The sequence below is a fragment of the Cenococcum geophilum genome (genome assembly GCF_001692895.1).
Source record: "Cenococcum geophilum 1.58 unplaced genomic scaffold K441scaffold_76, whole genome shotgun sequence".
NCBI classification, from domain to species: domain Eukaryota; kingdom Fungi; phylum Ascomycota; class Dothideomycetes; order Gloniales; family Gloniaceae; genus Cenococcum; species Cenococcum geophilum.
The window spans coordinates 119,549-143,269 of NW_027137634.1; the positions used below are offsets into that span (position 1 = coordinate 119,549).

A 23,721-nucleotide genomic window follows, 5' to 3' on the forward strand; every position below is an offset into this window, starting at 1 on the left:
CAAATTCGCTACTAGTATCCTAAAGATACGATTATAGTTATACTTAAGCTATTATATAAAATCGCAAAGGTAGAAACTTACTAGTAGGCTACCTATAGTAAGTACTATAAAGAGAAGCTTTTAATAACTACTTCTATATTCAATCCCTGCTTCCTTATTATAACTATAGGAACTCCGTTTAAAATCGTTGGTATATAAATTAATAATATAATTATCTTAGGGGACGACTAATTCTTAGCTCTTAAAGAAAATAAGCTAATAAAGGCAAATCTTATAGCAAAGCTAAAAGAAAAGCTTAATTTAATAATACTATTACTCTTTAATAGATGCATCCTCTCCCTAAATAAGGATTCTATTACTTTACGCCAGAAGGGTTAAGGTAAGAAGATTAACGTTATTAACGTTAATTCCCTAAAGTAAGGATATAAAAAGCAATACGCTCGTAAAGCTTATGTTACTTCTATCTATTAACCTAAGGCTTTATTTAATCTCTTTATTACCGCCTAACACTAGAAACTAACTAAGGATGACGTTCTTACCCTAAATAAATATCTTTTTTAGTAAATAAACCATCTTAATCGGGGATTACTTTATATGCCTATTAATCTTCCTACCGCTAAGCTCTTTATATTTATTAATAGATCGTTTATAAATAATAAAGATTTTAGCTCCTAGTTAGGATATAAGATTATTATCGCAAATAAATTTACTAAAGAGAATAACTTTATAATCTATGGCAATCTTATTTATTAGAGCTTAACTAAGAGCAAGCGCGTTACCTAAAGTGTTTTAGTGTTAGAGATATATAAAATAGTTGGCGGAGTTAATATAGCAATTACAATTAGAACTACCCTAAAGATAATTATAGATTAACTTAAACTTCCTATTATCCCTATAATCATATACACTAACTTATATTCCCTCTATAAGTATTTAGTTAAGCTTAGTACTATAAAAAAGAAGCGCCTTATAATTAATATTATAGTACTTTAGCAATCCTATAAGTATTAAGAACTCTTTAAGATTTAATAGATTAATAGCTAAGATAACCCGGCAAATATAATAACAAAGGCGAACCTAAATAAGGCACTAGAGACGTTCGTTAATATAAATACTCTACGTATATAAGTTAAAGGTTAGGTTAAAAGGGAATCCCTAGAAATTTCTTAGTTATATAAGGTCTTAAGATATCTAGGAACTTTAACTAGCGGTTAAAGTTGTCTAATTAGTTAGATTCTCTTACCAAGACTTTTTAGAGCATAATATTCTGCAGACCCTAACTTAACCCAGCTAATTAGGATTTTTTATCCCCGGGATAGAAAATTGCTATTAGCTTGCTTACTACTAGTACCTTAGCGGCCCTCCGAACAAGATATCTACCTATAACTCCTAAGTAAGAAAGCACTACGTGCTAAGAGGTAAATTTTGGGATAGCGAGACTTATATTATAATAGCAATAGTAAGTAAGAAGGATTAATATTTGCTACGCTAGTTAAGCGGTATATATATATATAGATAGCAACTATAAAAGAAGAGTTGCCAGTATTAGGAATAAAGGTAAGTAGTTACCATATAAGGCAAGTTGCCGTTACGTGCGGTAAGTTGCTATCACGTATCGCCGCGGCAGTAGCGTAGCAAGGAGCCTTAAGCTCCTCACCCTCCCTAACATATATAAAAACAACAATTATCATACTATCTACGAACCGTAGCTACGTGATATCCCCTTATATAACCAACAGGTTAAGATAACCTAGTAGATATAATAATAAAGGCAAACCTAAACAAGGCTTTAGAAATATTTGTTAATATAAATACTCTATATATATAAGTTAAAGGTTAGGTTAAAAGGGAGTAAGAGTATAATATTTTATAAACCCTAATTTTAACTAGCTAATTAGGATTTTCTATACCCGGCATAGAAAATCGCTATTAGCTCGCTTATAACTAGCGCCTTAGCGGCCCCAATATAATATCCACCTATAACTTTAAGTAAGAAAGCACCACGTGCTAAGAGGCAAATTTTAAATCAGCGAGACTTATATTATAATAGCAATAGTAAGTAAGGAGGATTAATATTTATTACGCTAGTTAAGCAGTATTTATATATAGATAACAACCACAAAAGAAGAGTTGCCAGTGTTGGGAATGAGGCAAGCGGTCGTCACGTGATGCCGCGGCACTAGCGTGGCGAGGAGTCTTAGGCTCCCCGCCCTTCCTCATTCCAATCAATAAGCTTTATTAACCAACATCACTGTAACCTACTCGAGTAGTCGTTATTGGTGAGTCACCCTATGTGACCAACAGATTCTTTAAGTAATTATTTCTCTCCCCACATATACTAAAGCTTTATATCTATTATATTAAGATATAAGATATTGTCAGGTAACGAAGTCACCTCGCAGTTCCGCACAACCGTGCCTGGCATCTTGCCGTGGCTGGGTGGTGCGGAGCCTGTCACCTCACAGATATAGTATTCTAGAAAATAACTTAGATTTTAAATTACCTACTGTCTGAATAAGGTTCTGTAATATAGTAGACACAGTTGCTTGTAACCAATTGGGTTAACCACGTGAGCTAAGCGAGCTCAGGAGATCCATCAAATTCCACCTGTAGAAGTAGAGAAAAGAAGAAGACGAATACAATTGAACCAAAAACCCCCCCACCGTGATCCGAACACCTACCTATATTTAACTTTTAATATAAGATAGCTATGATATAGCTACTAGATAGAATAAATAAAGAAGTTAAAGAGCTTTTACCTCATAACATTTTTAAGATAATTAGACGTGGGAAAGGTGGCAAAGTTTGAGTAATTTAATGATCCGTGGTTGATTACCACCAAATCGCGACTAAAAAGCTCCCAGACACTTCGCAGAGAATTCAAGGCGGATAGGAAGCAGTACGCACGTGCTCTCGCCCCATTCTCGCCCACGAAGCGCCTGATTTATGAGATAAACCAGGAGAACGTAAGCAGGTGTTCGCTACGTGGTCAACTTCATGTACTAGCATACCAGCAAGTGAACGATGAAACATCATACAAGGTGTATAACTAGGTATTTCGTGAAAATTCGTTTCACCGTTTCAAATCCCTACAGGAACGCCAATCTTAGTCCTCTATATTCTGGATATCTCAAAAGAATTTGCCCAACTCCACTGGCACATGTTGCCGCTTCAGAGGGTGTGAACAGCCTCCACTTCCTGGAATCCACCGCACTCTCCTGAGATCCTTGGTACGGGTCTGCACTTTCAACAAATCGGGTATCCCAATGACAGCATTCTCGCTTCCTTTCACATCCGGTTCCAATGAATACTCAATCTGTGAGCCCACTGTGCCCATGTAAGCTCTAATGGTGTACACATGCTGGATTACACCGTCTTCCTCCACTACCACCTTGAGTCCCGGTCTTCGACGAGCATCCTCAATGCGCTCCTGCGCTGCTATCCTCGCTGCCGTAAGAGAGCGGAGGTAATGTGTCTCACTAGCGGTAGGAACATCCATTCTCCTTACGAGGTGTTGGTCGCTGGTGTGTGCTATCTGCGCCAGCGGCCTACAGAGATCCTGCAGGAGCCCGTCGTGGTCACTTGGCGCTCTTATCGTCCTGAGACTAGGAAATGCACCAGCTTCAACTGATGAAGCAAGATCGTCGTTTGCTGTACCGGGAACTAGAATGTCCCAATGAAGGAATTGAAGGGACCTGGATTGAAAGACCGGAAAGGGAGCTACGGCTCCCGGTATCAGGCCAGGGGATCCATCTTGAACGAGAGTAAATCTCCGCAGTTCGGGGAGGCTAGAGAGGAATTTTGATATCACGCTCAAGAGCATGATTTCCAGATCAATCAAGGAGAGACTTCGCAAAGTTTTGGCGGCTTCCGAGGTTGCGAATCGTAGCAGCCCTTTATCGGTCACACCATGGAGATCCTGTAGTCTGAGGGAATGTAGTGCCGGTAAGGCTTGTAGGGTTCGGTCGTTAAATTCTTCAGAGCTGAAATTTGATAAGAGAAGGTTCTTGAGTGAAGGGAGTTTCCTGAAAGTCGCTATGAATGATCGAAAATTCATACATCCAGGCTTTTGTGCATGGAGCACAAGTGTTTCTAGAGCGAGCCAATTGTCGCTCTGCTGAACAAAGGTTTCTATAGGATCGTCGTATGGGAAATAGATATCGCTAATGCTTTTGTCAGAACCCGAGGGGACCTCAAGCCGTTCGTGGTTTTCCAGAATCCAAACACGCGCTCTAAGATTCCTTCTAGTTGATAATGCATGGGACAGCCGATCGAAATTATGGTCGTATGAGATATTGAATCCAGTAATTCTTTCAAGGTTTGGACAGGCCATTACTATCGACGCTACCAAGTCCACGATGTCCGACTTTCCCGCTTGAGACGCATTTTGATATAGTTCGTAAACATCAGGTAGTTTCAGCTCTTGAACATATCTTGCTAATACAGAGCGCTCGCGTAGTGTTCGACGCAGAAGTTTTAAGCGCCCGGCATTTTTAACCTTTAGCTTTCTCAATTCGTGATGCGCATCGTCAGTAACTATCCAAATGCTGCGGTATCTGCAATGGTTTTGTCAGCCCACATTTAGGGTCCGACGCAGGCGAACATGCTCACAATTGTTCCCTCGCAGCTTTATCCCACGCTCGGCTCGTCAATCCAAGATTGCGGATATCACGCAGATAGCATGACAGGCATACTTGGGATGCGGTATCAAAATGTAGGAGTTGTAGTTGCTGCAATATACAATCATAGATCTCCCGGGGCAGTTCCTGGAAGACGTGTGGAGGAAGGAGGCCAACTGGTCTTGTCCGACGCGGTATCGGGTGCTTTTTATATCGTTCAAGTTCCCACGGAGTTTTTACGAGAGTGGGGGCAGTCACGAAATTTGAACCATACGAGGAAATGCTGCTGTAGGAAGCTACGGAAGAACGCTCCGAGGACATTGAATCTCTAGAAGAGCGTGTATAGCGTGAGGATGCGACTGAAGACATTGAATTACGATGCTCGACTTGTGCCGCGGTGCAGGGCCGCGGGGCATCATATCTACCGGGAAGAGGATTAGCAGGGTTCCAAGCGGGTCGGTGCACCGAGGTGGCTATTTTGGTAAAGGCAGAAGGTAGTGACGCATACCTGCTGACTGCATCTCCAAACAAAAATGGCTCTTTATCTGATGTGAAGGATCTGAACATTGCGAAGTGCAGGAGTACAGTGGAGAGGGAGAAAGCCAAGGTTGAGAGACCATGTTGATGATAAGAAAAGCGCGCGTGGGCGGGAAATATATTGAAGAATCAGAGATCTAAGAGCTGAAGGACGCAAGCTTGCGCAACAAAATGGAACGTATCCGGAGTGTATCCAATAACTGGGCTTAGAGACAGGCATTTCCACCAACTCGCGGAGATTTCTGATGCAGCTCAATAAGCCACCGACTAAGGAGGTGGATCCCTTCCCGCACCCATTTTGTTTAGGCTGGAAGAGGCTGATGACCGAGGCTGGCAGTGACAGGTGAAACGGGTTGCTTTTTCTTTTGTTTCATAGAGACTGAATGCTAAACACACAGCGGTTTGATATTTCAAGAAAACACCCGCTGGCACTGGCTTCTGGTCATGATTGTATGGCATTTGCTGATGATGAGGACATTGGGCGTGGTTAGGGAACGCCTTGGTTTCGCTTCTCCCTGATGCCGATCGCGTTGATCGCCGACAAATGCGCCAGCCACATTTTCCACAAACATGTTGAGGGACGGAAGAGGGTAAGGCAGAGGGGCGATCATGCTTTTCTTCCGCAGCAAAGAGCCGGGGGAACGAAATGACAGCATTGATAAGAAGCATGTAAGCCGTCACATCCTGCCTAAACGGAAGAAACCAGCGGGGAAGATTCCTATCTGCGAGCTAACTACGGCTGTGGCACTTTCTATTACATCAACCCTCGCATCTCTGCGCTCCAGCGTTGTCGTCGGCTTCAGTATGCGGCTTTGACAGACCCTGGACAAAATCACCCTCCGTAATCTTCCTACCCTTCATAATCTTTCACAATTTTCACAATTTTCTCACTCGCATATTCTCCGGGGCTGGATCCCACACGGCCCTAATGTGGCTAGTTCACTTTTATTCCCCCAGCGCCTCTATTGACAATCTTTTCCTGCTCTTCCTCACGACGCCCTCGTGACGCCCCAGTGGCGCCCCCGCTAGCTAAGAGACTTTATATGAGCAACCTCTCTATGTAACTATATACGTGGTATCAATCCTCCCTTTGCCAAAAGCTACTTTCACCAAACGCCGCCAATACCGCATCTCGTGTTCCCTTGGGAATTGGCCAGGCTACTTCTCGTCGGCCCACACATCGTATCCGAACGTATCCTTCATATCGACGAACCGTGTATGGCGTCCCTCTGCAACCTTGTTCACTGCCTCAAAGTCCGCATCGCTCAGTGTAGGCACCTGCAAGTTACTGTCGATTCGTGACGGCGTCGAGCTCTTTGGCAGCACCGCGTAGCCTCTCCGCAAGCCCCACGCCAGCAGCACTTGCGCGAGCGTGTTGCCGCTGCGTTCCGCGACTTCATTCAGCGCTGGGTTCGTCCGCACCTTCTCGCCCGTGTTAGGCGCCTGGTCCTGCGAGCCCAGCGGCGAATATGCCTCTGGCAGAATGCCGTGCGAGAGGCAGAACTCAACAAGCTCCGCGTTCGGCAAGAAGGGATGGATCTCGATCTGGTTGACGGCCGGCTTGACCTTGGCAATCTGAAGCAGTTTTTCCAGGCCCGGAATCGTCCAGTTCGAAACGCCAATTGCTCGCGCCTTCCCAGCGGCATACAGCTCCTCCGTCGCGCGCCATGTCGGCTTTGGGTTCTCCGTCAGGCCTTTCTTGATGATGTACTTGCCGTCGGCGCCAAGCTTCGGCATGTTCTTCTGATCCTTCTCGACAGCAATGGGCCAGTGCAGAAGGAACAGGTCAACGTAGTCCACCTGAAGCTTCTCGAGCGAGTTTTCCAGCGACCACTTCACCTCGTCGGGCTCGTGCAGGTGACTCCACACTTTCGTAGTGATGAAAAGGTCGGATCGCTTCACGCTTGGGTTCTGGGCGAGGAAGTCCCGCACTGCCTCGCCAACCTCGTCTTCATTCTGGTAGTACCAGGCGCAGTCGAGGTGACGGTAACCTGCCTTTAGAGCATGGGAGACGGCACGGTATGTATCCCCCTTTGTACCTTCACTAGCAAAGGTACCGAAGCCGACGCCGGGGATGATGACGCCATTGTTAAGCTTAAATGTTTTGCTAGACGCGGGCGAGGATGTGGTGGCCATTGTGGTTAGAAAGCTATTATAGGGTTTTTTCCAAGAGATGCATGGTTCAAATTGAAAAGCTGGTAGAATTCTCAAAGGTGGTCAGAATGTGGAGGCGGCTTGTTTCAGCTGTATTTTTATTCGCGAAACATGATCCCGAAGGGGCACGCCAGCGCCACCCGAGCGCCGTATTACTTTTCTCCGGTGTGTGGAGCCGCACTTACCCCAGTTAGGCGTAGCCTGCGCCCCCAATCCCGCCGAAAATGCAAATATTCTGTCGCAATTAAAATCGCAATTTCAACTGCATTCGACACGTGCACCTTCAGCCTGGACACGGATACCTAATCATGTCAATACACCTTTGAAACACAACACTTAGTTTAGCCTTTACCTAGAGACCTCTCTTTTCCCTCGATTTACCTCCTCATCGTCCGGCGCCCGAGAACTGTCTGTTCGGCGTGGAAGTATAGCTGGGTTCCGACCGAAGCGGGTCATACCCTTTTGATATTGGAATGTTCTGATCTCACTTCTTCAGCGACTAAGACGAAGATTACAATGGAGATAGACAAATGCCGGGTGGGTACTTTCACTGCGGAAGATGTGGTCACACAAAGTCATGTATTGGTAGAGTTCGATGACGTGCAGCATGTCAAGAGCAGGGCATGGTGGACCACTATACAGTCACCGCCAATCATCATCCCATCCTAATTTTCATCCATCCCAGGCAACAGATATGACCCCGGATGCCAGCCATCTCTCATACAAGACGTACTTCCCGGTCACTTCCCAGCCAGTGTCACAGGCACTCTCAAAGTCTACCAGGTTAGGCTGGCAAATCAACAAATCAATCATACCAGACCCTGATATCGGGATCGAATTCATCAAACCTCAAGGACGTTTGCGTGTCTTTCGCGCCTTAGAATTATTAGTGTAGCCCCGTGACCTTTGACTCCACCAACATCCTCATGCAACTCAAGGTGGGAATGACATATTCTCCGATGAATACGAAGGAGTGACTGGAGCGTCAGACGGACGATACCCATAGTTCTGAGCGTGCGATGTATCGGGATTGTATCCAGTCAAAACCTGTTGATCATCAGTCGGATATCCCCAGGCCGCGTTGGTTGGACAGACCGAAGTCACGGGTTGCGGAGCATCGGTTGAACTGAGGGGTTGCTGAGCGGGCGCATTGCATCCATCTTGATCGTTGATACTGGTATAATATTCTGTTTCTTCCAATGATTGACAGTTCAGGTCGTCCTCTTCATGGCCTTGGTAGTTAGGTGTTGCATCCCAAAGGCCCAGTGATTAGCTGGCGATTATGTCCTTCGCTTGAATGGCGCAATTTCGAACAGGGTCGTTACAAGGGGGTACGGAGTATGTAAAATAACTTGGTTCCACTGCCTGGCTGTGGACTCGCTTATTCCAGTCGGAGAACATACAATCGGCCCGGTAGCGCATTTTAAGATGGCAGGAAAAATGAGGGCCCAAAACCCCGCTTGATGATTTGACATCGAAACGTTGGGGGTCAAATGCGGCTCTAATAGCTACAGAAAATAGTATGGCGCTTGAGTCGGGCCGACGAGATACCAAGTAAAACCTTGTGACCTACTTGTAATCATAATATGGAGCATTACGGAGTATTAACCTTGGAAATCCTTTTTGAAGCGTTAGACGGTTGGAATGATGTCATGCACCTCGAGTGAAATCTACATGGTAGCAGGAATTCCAGAAGGCTGCGCGGCACACCTGCAGGTCAAGCAACCCCACAGTTTTTCTAGCTCAAGGCACTGCATCTTTCCCGCGTGCACAAGTCAAGTGGCAGGATAAACAGTGGTCAGACCATATTGAAAACAGTGGAGAAAGAAAGGGGCAGAGGGAAGAGATTATCGAAAGCGTTTCTCAAGGATTGGCAAGTGGGATTCGGCGGCACCACCACCACCCACAGCTGCCTACCCTGGAGAATCCCCCAGAAAATCCATCGGCTGCCTCACCTACCATGATTCTGGGCTATTCATATCTGACCCCTTACCTCGAGCCTTGTCTATGGATGCCCCAACGTTAAAAGTTACTAAAAAGTTGGCAACCCTACCGTGTGAGCCTCCGAACTGAAGCTCTTGGCGTCAGTTCAATATGGAGCTTAAAATTCCAGATTCAGAATTCAACTCAATCCGAAGCCTCCAGATTGCACACGCCCGTGCTTTCACAAAGCCACAAGCGCGTACCAAATTAGGAAGGAACGCGTCCTTTTCTGCCGGACTTTCGGTTCTGATCTGACGTGAAATTTTACAACCGAACGAGCCCTCAGGGTTTTTCTAGAGCTAAGCTTTCTTCGGAGATATGCAAGCACAAGATTCGTCGATCTAGCGCAGGCAACTTGGTGCTCTATCATATGGCGCTTAAGCTTTACAAGGGTGTGGCCGGAGCGGGTTCCACCCTCCTGCTAGCGGTGGCGATGTGCCACCTCTGAAGTCTTTGGTTATGCCAGTGCGCATTAGCTTATTTTCATTAAAGATGTAGAATAAACAATGTTAAAGTACGATACTGCTTATGCTTCAGGACATATTGCATCTGTGTAGCAAATGGCATTAACAGTATACATCGTTTGACTGGCTGGCATCGCTGGTGTCCTCAAGGCGGCGTGCCACACCCGAGCTCCCTCAGTTCTCCCCTGCTACTGGCCGGCGCGAGCTGCGACGAATGCGCCCAGCACGCACAGCTCTGTTGGCTAGCCTTCTTCCTCAGCCCAGCAGGGAGAGTGCGCTCTCTCTTCTAGCACCTGTTCAAGCGCCCTACACTCCTCTTGCAACACGTCCCGACTCGTACATCGAAAACGGCGGCGATGCAGACGCTGGCAACACAGCATGGCGCCGAGTCGAAGCCCCTCGATCGCACCGGCCTCTGCCTGCTGTCCCTCGATGGCGGCGGAGTCCGTGGGCTCTCCACGCTCTACATTCTAAAGGGTCTCATGGCGCGGCTCAACCACGAACGTCAAGAAGCCAGCCTTCCTCGAGTGAAGCCATGCGAGCTGTTCGATCTCATCGGCGGCACAAGCACGGGCGGGTGCGCAGCCCTGAAACTAACTGCTAGATTTAGCCAACTAAGCAAGTTTGATCGCTATCATGCTAGGCCGGCTTGAAATGGACGTAGACGAATGCATCGCGGCATATAGCGAGCTCATGGAGACGGTGTTTGGCAAGAGATCAAGCAAGCTCCCGTTTAGTTGGACCGGCAAAACCAAGGCACGCTTCGACTCAAAGAAGCTAAAGAGTGCCGTTGAGAAGGTGGTCACCAACCACAATGCCTCTAGCACAGAGCTCTTTGACAGCGGGACTGCTCGGGGATGTCGAGTGTTAGTAGCCCTGATATACGGATCACACCACGCTAATGCGGACGGACAGGTTCGTGTGCAGTGTTGCGCACGAGACGAAGGAAATAGTACGCCTGAGAAGCTATAACCTGACTGACGAGACCGGCGTTCCTGCTACAATCTGCAAAGCAGCATTAGCAACATCAGCCGCAACGAGCTACTTCGACCCTGTCGATATCGGGGCCCGCAGATTTGCTGATGGTGGCTTAGGCGCGAACAACCCCGTAGACGAGGTGGAAGGAGAGGCTTCAAATATTTGGTGCGCCGAAACGGGAGATCTAAAGCCCCTAGTCAAGTGTTTTATCTCAATCGGAACCGGAAACCCTGGGAAGAAGGCGATTGAAGATAATATACTAGGGTTCCTCTCTAGAACACTCGTGGGGATTGCTACCCAGACAGAAGAGACCGAGAAGAGATTTATAGCGAAGTGGCGTCAGCATTTTGATGAAAAACGGTACTTCCGCTTTAACGTGGACCAAGGGCTACAGGACATTGGACTGGCCGAGTACCAACAACAAGGTGCTATCGAAGCAGCCACGGATGGATACATCAACCATCAAGCGCAGAAGTTCCGAGTCAGAGACTGCGTTTTAAACCTGAATCAAAAGCAGAGTGTGTATATAGACAACTTTGCCTAGATACAAGCGCGCTGTTTTGCGCTAATGCTACACAGATAGAACAGATACTGCGTTCGCATCCGTTGTCTATGTAAGAGGTTACACCTCTTCTTAACGCGGCCAAGAGTTACTTATCTTGAGTAGGAATTTAATGCGCGTCGCGTTATAGGGCTTCAAGCTAGTAAGTTATTTATTATGTTTAAACTATTCGTGCTAATCTCTATCTAGATGCTCGTAAGGCTTGCTGGAATGTCCCTTTCGAACGGAACTCGCGTTTTGTAGGCCGAAGCCCTCAGCTTGAAAGACTTGAAAGTACATTATTTGTGAACGGCCGGACTCAAAAGACTGCGGTTTTCGGTCTCGGTGGAGTGGGGAAGACCCAGATCGCGCTCGAGCTGGCACACCGAACAAGAGAGAAGTACGGAGATTGCTCTCTTCTCTGGGTGCCAGCGACAAACGTTGAAAGCTTTCAGCAGGCATACCTAACCATTGGGCAGCAGCTAGGCATACCCGGACTAGAAGAGGGACAGGCAGACGTAAAGAAGCTAGTGCAACAGTATTTGAGCCAGAAAAAGGCGGGTCACTGGCTACTTATCTTTGATAATGCCGACGACGTTGATATGTGGATCGGCAGCAGCAGCAGGGCTAGTTTAATTGACTACCTCCCACAAAGTAGTCAGGGTTCAATCGTTTTTACCACTCGGAGCCGGAAGATTGCCGTTGGTTTAGCGCATCAAAACATCGTTGAGGTTTCCGAGATGGACGAAGAGACAGCTTCACAGATGCTAGCCAAGTCCTTGGCCGACCCGAGCCTCCTTAAAAATCGTCAGAACGCGGCCGAGCTGGTCGAGCAACTCACCTTTCTCCCCCTGGCTATCGCCCAGGCAGCTGCTTACATCAACAAGAATGGGATCGCATTTGCAGACTATCTCTTGCTGCTGAAAGACCATAAAGAAAGTGCCGTCAAGATTCTTAGTGAGGACTTTGAAGACGAGGCGCGATACCGAGACGCCAAGAACCCAGTGGCCACCACCTGGCTGGTCTCGTTTAACCAGATCCGACACCATGATCCTCTAGCAGCCGAATACTTATCGATTATGTCCTGCGTAGACCCAAAGGACATCCCACAGTCACTCCTGCCGCCAGCAAAGTCACGCAAAGCGGAAGTCGACGCAATCGGCACTCTAGATGCGTACTCGTTCGTCAGCAGGCAGTCAGCAGGCCAATCGCTAGATCTTCACCAACTTGTGCACCTCGCCACCCGCAACTGGTTAACAAAAGAGGACTCTTTAGCCAGATGGGAAGCTAAGGCTATTGCACGATTAGAAGAAATTTTCCCAAACAATAACCATGCAGATCGGAGCATTTGGAGGGCCTATTTACCACATGCGCAATATATCTTAGGTTCGACACTCTGGGTAGAGGAGATGAATCAGGGACTAGGGCTATGTGAGAAATTTGGACTATGCTTGCTAAGTGACGGAAGATATAATGAAGCAAAAAAGCCATTGCTGCAAGTAATGGAGGAAAGAGAGAAGGCGCTGGGAAAAGAGCACCCAGACACGTTGACCGGCGTGAGCAACCTAGCGCTCGTGCTGCAATATCAGGGGAAGTACGAAGCAGCAGAGGAGATGAACCGGCGAGCGCTGGAGGGAAGAGAGAAAGCGCTAGGGAAACAGCACCCTTCCACGCTGACCAGCGTGAGCAACCTGGCGTTAGCGCTACGATATCAGGGAAAGTACGAAGCAGCAGAGGAGATGAACCGGCGAGTGCTGGAGGGAAGAGAGAAGGCGCTAGGGAAACAGCACCCTTCCACGCTGACTAGCGTGAGCAACCTAGCGGTCGCGCTGCAGTATCAGGAAAAGTACGGAGCAGCAGAGGAGATGAGCCGGCGAGCGCTGGAGGGAAGAGAGAAGGCGCTAGGGAAACAGCACCCTTCCACGCTGACTACGGTGAGCAACCTGGCGGCCGTGCTGCAGTATCAGGGAAAGTACGAAGCAAGCAGAGGAGATGAACGGCGAGCGCTGGAGGGAAGAGAGAAGGCGCTAGGGAAGAGCACCCAGACACGCTGACCAGCGTGAGCGACCTGGCATTGGTGCTGCGGCGGCAGGGAAAGTACGAAGCGGCAGAGGGGACAAACCGGCGAGCGTTAGAGGGATATGAGAAGGCGCTGGGGAAAGAGCACCCTTCCACGCTAACCAGCGTGAGCAACCTGGCGGCCGTGCTGCAGTACCAGGGAAAGTACGAAGCGGCAGAGGAGATGAACCGACGAGCACTGGAGGGAAGAGAGAAGGCGCTGGGGAAGGAGCACCCAGATACGCTAGCCAGCGTATACTTCCTGGCTTTCCTTCTTCATCAACAGCAACAATATGAAGCTGCTTCAGTGCTATATCAAAGGGCAGGCAGCGGATATAAACGTGCACTTGGCCCAGAGCATCCTACTACTGTCGCATGCTCTAAGCACTATTCATCTCTAATACAGGAAATGCAATATGGTTAATGGCTCTGAAATTATATAGATACGCAAGAAATAAATGGCGGTTTATTCGTATTAGATAGTCCACGGGACGCGTATAAGGATTAGTAGAATACTTTCTTATTTATATATTTCGGTGAGCGTATAGTCTAAAGCGTTATTAGCGGCACAGTACGGAGTCCTGGCCCCCCCCGGATGTGCGCTAGCCTTTAGTGGCTTAGTGTGGCGTAAGCGATTCTTGGCGCGCACTGCGGGGTTGCGACGTATGCGACTCTCCCCTCAATACTGTACTCCCTAAGCTTTTAAAATACATCAAATCCTTATTATATCTTACTATTTGTGATGGGTAACTTATACGACATCTGTACAAGGGCTTAGGCCCTTACTATAAAGATTTATGGTAGCACAAATGCCGATATTTAAGCCGCTACTGGAATAAGCGTCTCCCGCATTAAATTGGTTGTTTAAGAAGCACGGAAACGCGGCTTTGATGAGACCAAAAGCCGCATAATTCTTAATATTTACCTTAGAGATGCACCTCGATTAGGTCGTCCAACTAAACATACGTCTGCTAAGATTTAAGAAGTTATTAAAAAGGTTCGTTGTAACCGCTATAGTAGGGAAAAGAGTACTAAGCAACTTGCTCTTGATACTAATCTTAGCGCTAAAACTATATAGCGAATCCTTAATTCGCAGAACTTCCGTAAGACTAAGGCTACTCATAAGCCCGGTCTTTTAGCGCAGATAAAGAAGGATAGGCTTAAGTTCTGCCTTCGCTATGAGGACTGGACTTTAGAGGATTGGATAAACGTTATTTAGAGTAATAAGACCTTAGTTATTCTTGGTTATTGCCTTAAAGGCTATTACGTATAGAGGTAGCCAAAAGAACGCTTTCTTAGATCTATAATAAGACTTTGGTAGAAGGGCTATTTAGAGTTTATATTCTGGGGCAGCTTCTTATATTATAGAAAGGGCCCCTGCTATATTTGGACCCCTAAGACAATATAATAATGAGCTACTACAACAGCTGATTTTATTAAAATTAACGCCGAACTCGAACCTATTGCAAGAGCAGAATATGAGCTTACTATTGCCATGAGGAGAATGGGAATTTAAAATCTTATAGGTAAGAAACCTATATGGAAATGGGATAAAAGTTACGGTAAGCTTATAAGAGGTAGTGGCAAAGGAGTTGATTAGTATTGCTATGTAACGTTTATTCTTATACTAAAGCTAATTCCATTTGCTTAAGCTTGCCAAAAGAATCTTCTAAATACGCTAATTTAAGAAGATAAGGCTTTCTCTTATGTTGCTAAGTATTACAACCTTTTAATGAGCGCTGTAGAAGTTTAACGCCTTACCTAGTGTGGTAATTCGCCCAATATAAATATAATAGAGCCAGCGTGGCTATACCTTAAGAGAGTTACTACTAAGAAGGGCGCCCTTACAGCTTAAAAGCCTGCTAAGAAAGCCTGGTATAAAGTATAGAGGGAGCTAGAGCAGTGGCGAATCTAGCGTTGGATTAAGAGGATCCCTCGCTATATATAGGAGATAATAAGGCTTAAAGGAGGCAACGAGTATCGCGAAGGCTTATTAGATAAGCCATGTTAACTAGGGCTACCAGAACACCAAGTTCCGCAGCACGATTGGGAGGATATATCTGATATTAAGGAGGAAGAGCCGTAGCCAAAGCCACGACGGCGTGCTCTAAAGAAGGCACTAGTAGCTAAGAGCGCTGCTGGCGCTGCTGGCGCTGCTCTTACTGCTATCTTCGCGATACAAGAAGCTTATAAGCTACCTTAAGAACTACCCTAAGAGCCTCTAGAGCTACCTCCCGAATCACCTCCTAAACCACCTTAAGCTCTACCTCCGGAGCCACGACGGAACCCACGACGCCGCCTGCCAATTGAGCTACTTAATGAGACGTTTATTGAACCCGAATAAGAGCCATAACAGCAGCAGGAGCTACAGCAGCAGCAGGCTGAGTCATCGAAAGGAAAGAAGCCAGGGCGAGGTGGTGGGCGAGGTGGTGGACGAGGTGGTGGACGAGGTGGTGGACGAGGTGGTGGACGAGGTGGTGGGCTAGCTAGTGGGCAGAAGCAGTAATCCTATATATCACCACCATGATGTCATATATCTACACTCTCGTCGTAGAGAGCCAAAATCCATCTTCCATACCAGCCTCCTTCCTAATTCGGAACGCCAAGAAAGAATTTGGTGGCGTATTGGTGGCGCATCGGTGGCGCAAGGGGGGCCAGGAACTTTTGACCGCTACCTCCGTAAAAGGTGTACATATAAGGTACTTAGATAGGTTATAGCTAGATTTTAATCTATCAGTGCGAAAGCATTTTCAGACTAGGCGCTAGGTAGTTCAGCTTTAGTTTAGGTGGCACATCGCCACCGCTGGCAGGGAGGACGACTCGCTCCTGTGAAACGTTACTTACAAAAGCCTACTATTAGCGCCATTAAACACGTGTGTTTTAGATCTAGCACTTTACGTACCGAGTATATAAGGTGGGCACTAGCTAAGCCGCTTGGGTAGAAAGTTAGAGCAATTTCACTTAAGGGGGTAGCCGGTTTCACTAGCGACGTAAAACAATTCTGCAGGCGGTGGCAGAAAACCCTCGCCGCGGGAGACGCCATAACCACCAGAGCCGCCGCATACATCAACATGATCTGTCACACGGAGACGCAGGTGTGTGGTGTGAGGAGATTCCATCAGGTGGAGTCGTCACGACAAGCGAGGCTATCACATGATCGGAGGAAGCTCCTGTGGATGCCCCTAATCCCCCTACCAACATGATCTCGTCAAAAATACTGTAGAATAAGTATTGATGCGCCTTGCTGACAACAGTTTAGATGCTGTGAAGACTGTGCACACGAGTCCACTAAAGGCTCCGTTTTTGATTATGTATTGAATATTTCTCACCTGTGCACAGGCTTCGGCCGGCCAAAGGAGCGAGTGGATTCGAAGGCTCCTTCTATTATATCAAGGCATGATGATGTATCCGTGGAGCAAGTAGGGGTTTCGCGTTGGAAAACGGGGCTGAAACATAATTTCGAATCATGATGCCAACGTGGCCGCTGTGAGGTGTTGAATATACTCTCCAGCTGGAACCCTTCCCCATAGCCCCGAAAGCCTTACAGCACTCTACTTACATAACTCTCCTCGACAAAGCCTGTCGCATCATACTCCTACCGAAATATCGTAATCGCCTCTTCGATCATGCCTGCCTTCGACGAATCGGACTTTGGTGTCCAGTCACCTCTCAGCCCTGTTAAATCCCGAGAGAACAATCCCCTACAACGCGTCGCGAGCCGTGGCAACCAAGGAGCCGGTAGCTATGGCAGCAGCCTTACTATTCCAGGCGATGGCCATGCTCACGATGCCATTGAGGTGCCCGCAACTAGGTCTTCGATCTCGGATGCCCAAGCCTATATGCACAAACTGAGCCTTTCCCCATCCATGAAGGAGCGGAGGAGTTCCCGAAACTCTTTTGGGGCTTCCCTACCCATTCTAAGGTCAAAGAGGCTATCGAGACTGTCATCTGTCTACACTGCAGATGGACGACCGGTCAGGCCGGGAATGCCCCCAATCCAGCCCTCCAGAGAAATTCTGGCTGTCCAAGTCCAAGATATCAAGGGAGAAAAGGTTAAAGCCGCAAAAGACATGGCCTTCGTTTTCGACATTGACGCTGTTCTTGTCCATGGCGACCGACTGATCCCCGAGGGAAAGCGCGTCCTGGGGATCCTTAACGGCGACGAGCTTGGAATCAAGATCCCACACATTTTCCTGACCAACGGCTCAGGCAAGCCCGAACAGGCTCGCATGCAGCAGCTCCCTAAGATTCTGCATTCTCCAGTCTCCGTCGACCAATTCATCCAACCGCACACTCCGATGCGTGCATTAGCAGGGTACTACGACACCATTCTGGTAGTGGGTGGTGAAGGCTACCGCTGCCGCAAAGTCGCCGAGCGATACGAATTCAGAGACATTGTCGTACCCAACGGCATTGTGGCCTGGGATCCAACCATCGAAGCCATCATGGTCTCCGACAGCCGCGACCACGCCACCGACATGCAAATCATCATGGACTTGCTACGCAGCGAAAACGGCCACCTAAAGACAGTCGCCAAGGACCCGTCTCGCAGTGGATCCCCATCTACTTCTCCTAGGGAGACCTGATGTGCGTGACCGAGCATCCCATTCCTCGCATGTCGCAAGGCGCGTTCCGCATCGGGTTCGAGGCCATGTACAAGGCGTTGACCGGCGTCGATCTCGAGCGTGTCGTGTATGGCAAGCCGGAGCTAGCCACATGCAAGTACGCGGACAAGGCCATCGCCAGTTGGATGGAGCGGATCCACAATGACGAACGCCTTCCAAGCAGCATCTACATGATTGGCGACAATCCGGCGTCGAACATTATTGGCGGGAACATGTATGGCTGGAACACCCGCCTGGTGCGTACCGACGTGTGCCAGGGCGAAGAGAACGACGATCAGAATCCCGCTAGCTTTGGCGTGCTCAATAATGTCCTGGAGGCTGTTCAGAAGGTGTGCAGGAAGGAGCTAGGCAAGGAGTTCCGGTTTGAGTTTGACGAAAGGATTAACCCGGTGCTGTATGGAAACGACATCTTTGCCATTGAGTAAAGCGTCCTTGGTATATTCTGACATGGCTGGCGTTTTGCATAGAGATATGGGTGTGTAGCTATATCCATGTTTGGTTTTTAGAACACCTCATCAAAGTGTATGGGCCAGCTCTTAGAGGCTTTCGATTACTAGTAACATCTTTCACGAATCTCATATATCTAGCTTCAGGCTATCCAGTAGCTGTAGATTTTCCAGCTCGTCTTGAGAGGACCTTTGTGATGATTCTTTGACTGAAGGCCGTTCTGGCTGCAATCCTAACTCCTCCGAGAGATTATCTCTTGCAAAGTCCAGCACCCATTGACCCTCTGAAAACCTATTCTCGGTGAGTAGTTGCTGGGCGACGCCCAGGGAAAGCTGCACTAGCAAGCGGCGGAACTCCGGTCTTTGGGATCGTGATAATGCTGCTCCATTCTTCAGATATTCCAGGCCGGGATTGGCATTAGGCTGCGATGGATAGTGTGACCAAAGGATTGCTTGAAAAAGTTCCCACTGACGGCTCCATCTCCTCGTGCTATGAATAAATTGATTGAATAGTTCCGCAGGGATGGGGGTTGTCGTTGAAATAATATGTTCCACAACCGATCTGCCGGCAAGATTGGTGTCTGAAGTAGAGAGGCAAATGTTTGGGGTATCAAGCAGAGCGACAGCACGTAAAATTGTTGTGATTGCCGCCTCTGGCCCGCCCTCTCCATCCAGTTTCGACATAGCCATAGATTTTAGCAAATGAGCCCGGAACCGATGCACTTGCTTCATATCAACGTTAGCTTCTTGGATCCACGTTTGCAAGCTGCGAGTGAACCATCGCCATAAAGGATCCTCTGCATGCTCCCGAACAAGGTAAGGCACCAGTAATTTGATGAATCCGAGGTTTGTTAAGAACGGTTTTGTTTTCTCAATGCCACTCGACCATAGCCAATCCGATATCTTCAAACCGATATTGCTGTGCTTTGCGCTCTCTGTCATGGGTGACGATGGTGTCATTTTCTGAATGGCCTCGACACATAGGTAGGCCGATTGAATATCAGCTGACCCACTGGCAACTTGCTCCTGGAACCATTGCAAGGGGTCGCCCATAATTTTGTGGGCATCTTTGATGTCATATGTGCCAGATCTCCTTCTCTGAGGCTTTATAGCAAACAGCGGGTTTGTTAGAACAGTCTCGAGATGCTTGCTGGCTGTTGTGTGCGATTTGGATTCGGGAGCACCAGGTTTCGTGGGGGTATCTTTACTTTGATTATGTAGCTGCAGACGTGCACTATGAGAGCGTAGAGGGTCCCGGAGGTATTCGCGATCCAATTGCTGTCTGAATGAGGTAGTGAGGAGGGCAAGCAGTTGCTGTGATTCGCGGGGGGTAAGAGGAAGCTGCGGATGGATCTTCGAGGAGAGGATGCTGAAAGCGCGGCTTGCAGAGGACTGCATGGGCAACGAGCAACCGGCTCTAGGTGATGGTTGCTTGCACAGCAGGCTCGGTTTTATCGTAGTGCAGGCACGAGGAGACGGCGGTGGGTGAATCTGGGGTGTCTGGGGTGTCTGGCCAGGTGTGTGGTGTGAATTGGGGGTGAGGGGCGGCGGAGCGTGACCTCTTGACTTCAACGCTCGCCGAATCGCGAATCGAAGTGCGCGCTGGAAGAGGCTGGGCAGCCGCAAGACCACCATTTGCACCAGCGGCCGACACGCCTGTCCTCCTTCCCTCTCATCAACCACGCCCTCATGAGCCTGTCGACGAGCAACGTACACACTCCAGATTTTATTCGAACACACGAGAGAGCCTGCTACAGGCTGCCCGGTGCATTTTGACTACCGCAAGTCTGCTTGCTGCCGTTTTAGAGTTCTCGCAAACACCCCCTTCACCTCCTTCGTCATTATTCAAACACAACCATCCTCCTTCAGCTCCCCGGAACCCTTTCTTAACAAACACCCTTCCTCTGTATCGACTCTTCCTTTCACAAGACCACATGTCTGAAGTACAGTCTCGGCCAGCCACTCGTGGCAGGAGCTCGGCTCGCGGTGGGAGAGGCGGATATCCCTCTCGAGGACCACGGTCAAACAGCAAGCAGACGAATGGCGACCACTATGGATCTACACATGTTGATACCTCTGCGGATCAAGGCGAACTTGGCGAATTGAAACGACAATATTTGTCTCAATTGACCACGCTAAAGGAGCTCTTTCCAGATTGGGCCGACGTCGACCTTCTTCTTGCGTTACAGGAAACCGATGGAGATCTTCAGAGCACCATCGAAAGGATTACTGAAGGTATGCACTTCTGGTCGCGTCCTCGACCGCTAGATACCATTCCATCTAATTAGGCCTTGTACTATTGTAATGTCTGATTTAACTACGTCCGCTGACAGAGCTTTAACCATAGGCAACGTCTCCCAATTTTCCGAAGTTAAAAAGACTAAGGACCGATCGCGCTCGAAAGTGAAAGATGCAACCGCCACGGGCCCGGATGCGACTTCTGCGTCAACCCGTGCAGGTCGCGGTCGCGGTGGCCATGACAGTGCTCGTGGAGGCCGTGGACGGACCGAGCGCGGTCGCGGTGGGTTTCGGAGCACTCGTGGTGGAGCACAAGCTTCAACAAATGGCGCACGCGCTGCGACTGGTCCAACGTCTGTTCCTACAACCGAATCATCTGCTTGGGATAATACAGCTGCAAGCGAAAACAATGAGAACGCTCAGAATCCTGCCTGGGAGCAACAGCCAGTAGCTCAGACGGGAGAGCCTAAGGTTCAGAAGAGCGTTGCAGTCCCACAGGCTGCTGCAAAGAAGACATGGGCGAACGTTGTAAAACCTGCTCCGGCTCCGGTTCCCCCGAAGCCAGTTACTCAAGCCCCCGTAGTCCCAGAAGAGCGAGCCCCTGCCCCAATAGAAACACCAGCACATGAGGAAGTACTAGAAACGGTGGCGGAATCCGAAGAACTGCCTATTCCTCCAGTGGCAGACGAGATACCTGAGGAGACCCAGGCCGCACCTGAAGAGTTGTCGAGCTTCACACCCGAAAACCCATTAGAGGAATCCGGCGACGAGCTAACACCTTCCAAACACGAGCTTACAGAAGATAATGTGGAACATCTTCCGGACGTTTCGGCCCCTCCGCCTACCGAAACTGCTGCTAGTATAGTCGCTAGCTCCAGAGACATTGGAAGCGTTGGAGGTGTTGCAACTCCGTTGAGCAGCGCACCTCAAGCACCCATCGGTCGACCTGCAATCGGAGGTTATGCTACTACCGCCCTCAAAGCTGCTGTGACTCCCCATCGCAGCGCAAGTTTCAATAGGAGGTTGATTGAACAGCAGGAAGCCGTCGTTATGCCAGGAAACCTCGCTATAGACAGGGCTGCTGTGCAATTTGGAAGCATGGGCCTAAACGGAGATTTGGATAGCGACGCTTTGGACATTGATGAGGATAGGGAAGAGGCAGAAACACGTACCCAACCACCTCAGCATTCGCCTGTCGCACAGCCTAGGGCTTCTCTTCCTCCGGCTCCTCGACAGCTTGCTCCTCCAGCGGAGGCTCCAAGCCAGGAGACTCACTCTACTCCAAAACAAGCGCCAGGTCTACCACCTGTCCCACAACCACAGAACATACCAGCACATCAGCAGTCACCCCAGAGCCAGCTTGGCCCGCAGACCATGCAGCAACAAGGATCTCAGACTGGCCAGCAGTATGGCCAATTTGGCCGTTATGGTCAGGGTGGTATTCAGTCAGAGCCATCAGCTCCGGCTCAGAAACCCTACGACCCCTTTGGCCAACAAGCCTCACAACCAACCCAATTCGACAACTATTCAAGCCAGGCTCAGGCTCAGGCCCAAGCCTCGAGCCAACCTCTACAGCAGCCCCAATCTCAAACTGGAGCCTTCTCATCTGCTCCAAACGAATACTCCTATACTTCAGAACAGCAAAGAAACGCGTATAATTACTACCAAAACTATAACCAACAAAGCGCTACCAGCCAGCAGGAAGCTGGGTCTACTCAACAACGGACAGGCAGTGCTTTTGGGACGGGTCCGAGCGATTCTTCGTTCCCACCCACCCAGCCACAACAGGTAAGTACTTAAAATCCTTTCATTGTTCATTGGAACTTCTGCCTACTACACCGGAGTGATCTTAAGTAATGTGGGACTTTGAATTCTAACCGTAACCACAAGGGTCCAAATCGCTATGGTGAGGCACAAAACAGTGGCCACACCACACCGAATCCAGCACTAGGAGGACAACATCCAACCGGACCATCATCTCAGCAAGCCCAGCACATGCATCAGCAGCCTCACGCACAACCAGGACATGCTGGAGCCTATCCATACAACCATCCATACTATGGCAGTCCTTATTTCCAGAATTACATGAACCAGTACGGCAACTACGGACAGCAAGGCTATGGCGCCTTTAGCGGGAAGGGAATGTATGGCCAACCTCATCATGGCTACGGTATCTCGCCACAGACTTCATACGATCAGCATTCGTCTTCTCCAGCGAACGTTGGTGGATTTGGGCAGTCATCAATGCACGGACGCGATAGTACTCTTGGTGGTGCTCTCGGGGACTACGGCAGATCTGGTTCTGCACAACCTTCCCAAAATCAGCAGCACAGTGCTAACGCAGCTGGCGGATTTGGTGGCATCCCGGATGTTTTTGCACGATCTCAGGCTGGCTTCCCAAGCCAGAATCAACCTTACGGCCAGCAGCAAAGTGCTCAACAAGGCGCAAGTGAGGATTCCCTCAAACCATTCGGAGACTCGAAGACGAGTGCTGGACCTAGTTCGTCTGCGCTCGGGCAGCCTGGCCGCCCTGGGTCTGCTACAAATAACACTCCTGGACAGTCCCAAGCAGGACTCCCTCCTCCACAATCACACCAGCAAGGCTTTGGTGGTTATCCTAGCCATCTGAACCAGCTTCAAGGCGGTCAAGGGAACCAGTATGGAGGCCTAGGAGGACTTGGTGGGCACCAAGGCGGTGCTCAAAGCCATCAAACTGGAGGATATGGTGGCTATGGAGGATTTGGAGGTTACGGCGGCTACAATCGTGGTGGCTGGGGCACAAACTACGGACAACACTAGGGGCGACACAGACGATAATTAGTGTGCAACATTCAATTGAAACGGTGCCGATCTATTGAAGAAGCTACTTAACCGCTTTCCTTAAATGCTCTGATTTTATCGGGAATCGTGGAAAGTGCGGGGTTTGCAACTTTGCTCGCAACGGGAATTGTATTATGACAAGGGCCGTCTTCTGTTTTGTTCTTCATCTCTCTCACTCTCACTTTTCCTTCCCATGAGCGTTTGTTATACTACACAATCAGGTTTCTCACGGTAACGGCGGAGCGAGGAGGGAGGCCA

The 23,721-nt window shown here is 48.7% G+C and overlaps 9 protein-coding genes across 9 annotated transcripts; 4 read left to right on the top strand and 5 right to left on the bottom strand.

The window, feature by feature from the left end:
• Positions 1 to 3,130: 3,130 nt before the first annotated feature.
• On the bottom strand, positions 3,131 to 5,585 carry K441DRAFT_709027 (uncharacterized protein; the record flags this gene model as incomplete). The annotated part of the gene is made up of 4 exons (XM_067653824.1): positions 5,128 to 5,585; positions 4,612 to 5,040; positions 3,509 to 4,556; positions 3,131 to 3,475 (listed from the first exon to the last, which is right to left on the bottom strand). The coding sequence occupies exons 1-4, from the start codon at positions 5,184 to 5,186 to the stop codon at positions 3,131 to 3,133; spliced, it is 1,881 nt and encodes a 626-aa protein (XP_067497508.1). The 5' UTR covers positions 5,187 to 5,585.
• A 247-nt stretch (positions 5,586 to 5,832) lies between these two features.
• K441DRAFT_669788 (Aldo/keto reductase) lies at positions 5,833 to 7,548 on the bottom strand. Its single transcript, XM_067650182.1, has one exon. It carries the CDS (start codon positions 7,290 to 7,292, stop codon positions 6,315 to 6,317), a length of 978 nt encoding a protein of 325 aa, XP_067497509.1. The 5' UTR covers positions 7,293 to 7,548; the 3' UTR covers positions 5,833 to 6,314.
• Positions 7,549 to 8,243: 695 nt separating this feature from the next.
• K441DRAFT_682144 (uncharacterized protein) lies at positions 8,244 to 8,732 on the bottom strand (the record flags this gene model as incomplete). Its single annotated transcript, XM_067651547.1, has 2 exons — positions 8,244 to 8,542; positions 8,714 to 8,732. 2 exons carry the CDS (start codon positions 8,730 to 8,732, stop codon positions 8,244 to 8,246), a joined length of 318 nt encoding a protein of 105 aa, XP_067497510.1.
• A 1,173-nt stretch (positions 8,733 to 9,905) lies between these two features.
• Positions 9,906 to 13,236, top strand: K441DRAFT_647401 (uncharacterized protein; the record flags this gene model as incomplete). The annotated part of the gene is made up of 5 exons (XM_067646855.1): positions 9,906 to 10,623; positions 10,673 to 11,253; positions 11,315 to 11,349; positions 11,403 to 11,439; positions 11,487 to 13,236. Coding segments are annotated over exons 1-5 (2,631 nt in total), but the record flags the coding sequence as incomplete, so codon positions are not given.
• A 264-nt stretch (positions 13,237 to 13,500) lies between these two features.
• K441DRAFT_591444 (uncharacterized protein) lies at positions 13,501 to 13,758 on the top strand (the record flags this gene model as incomplete). The annotated part of the gene is made up of 1 exon (XM_067644835.1): positions 13,501 to 13,758. A coding segment is annotated over one exon (258 nt), but the record flags the coding sequence as incomplete, so codon positions are not given.
• Positions 13,759 to 14,041: 283 nt separating this feature from the next.
• On the bottom strand, positions 14,042 to 14,550 carry K441DRAFT_739918 (uncharacterized protein). Its single transcript, XM_067654363.1, has one exon. The coding sequence runs from the start codon at positions 14,455 to 14,457 to the stop codon at positions 14,278 to 14,280; it is 180 nt and encodes a 59-aa protein (XP_067497513.1). The 5' UTR covers positions 14,458 to 14,550; the 3' UTR covers positions 14,042 to 14,277.
• Positions 14,551 to 16,960: 2,410 nt separating this feature from the next.
• K441DRAFT_690807 (HAD-superfamily hydrolase) lies at positions 16,961 to 18,384 on the top strand (the record flags this gene model as incomplete). The annotated part of the gene is made up of 2 exons (XM_067652420.1): positions 16,961 to 17,885; positions 17,915 to 18,384. The coding sequence occupies 2 exons, from the start codon at positions 16,961 to 16,963 to the stop codon at positions 18,382 to 18,384; spliced, it is 1,395 nt and encodes a 464-aa protein (XP_067497514.1).
• Positions 18,385 to 18,534: 150 nt separating this feature from the next.
• On the bottom strand, positions 18,535 to 19,803 carry K441DRAFT_690808 (uncharacterized protein; the record flags this gene model as incomplete). The annotated part of the gene is made up of 1 exon (XM_067652421.1): positions 18,535 to 19,803. One exon carries the CDS (start codon positions 19,801 to 19,803, stop codon positions 18,535 to 18,537), a length of 1,269 nt encoding a protein of 422 aa, XP_067497515.1.
• Positions 19,804 to 20,339: 536 nt separating this feature from the next.
• On the top strand, positions 20,340 to 23,442 carry K441DRAFT_591230 (uncharacterized protein; the record flags this gene model as incomplete). The annotated part of the gene is made up of 3 exons (XM_067644830.1): positions 20,340 to 20,640; positions 20,753 to 22,431; positions 22,534 to 23,442. The coding sequence occupies 3 exons, from the start codon at positions 20,340 to 20,342 to the stop codon at positions 23,440 to 23,442; spliced, it is 2,889 nt and encodes a 962-aa protein (XP_067497516.1).
• Between the last annotated feature and the right edge of the window lie 279 nt (positions 23,443 to 23,721).

What these genes read in the sequence shown, in the direction of transcription:
- K441DRAFT_669788 (XM_067650182.1), bottom strand. Translation starts at nt 7,292, where the DNA reads ATGGCCACCACATCCTCGCCCGCGTCTAGCAAAACATTTAAGCTTAAC.
- K441DRAFT_739918 (XM_067654363.1), bottom strand. Translation starts at nt 14,457, where the DNA reads ATGAGTAGCCTTAGTCTTACGGAAGTTCTGCGAATTAAGGATTCGCTA.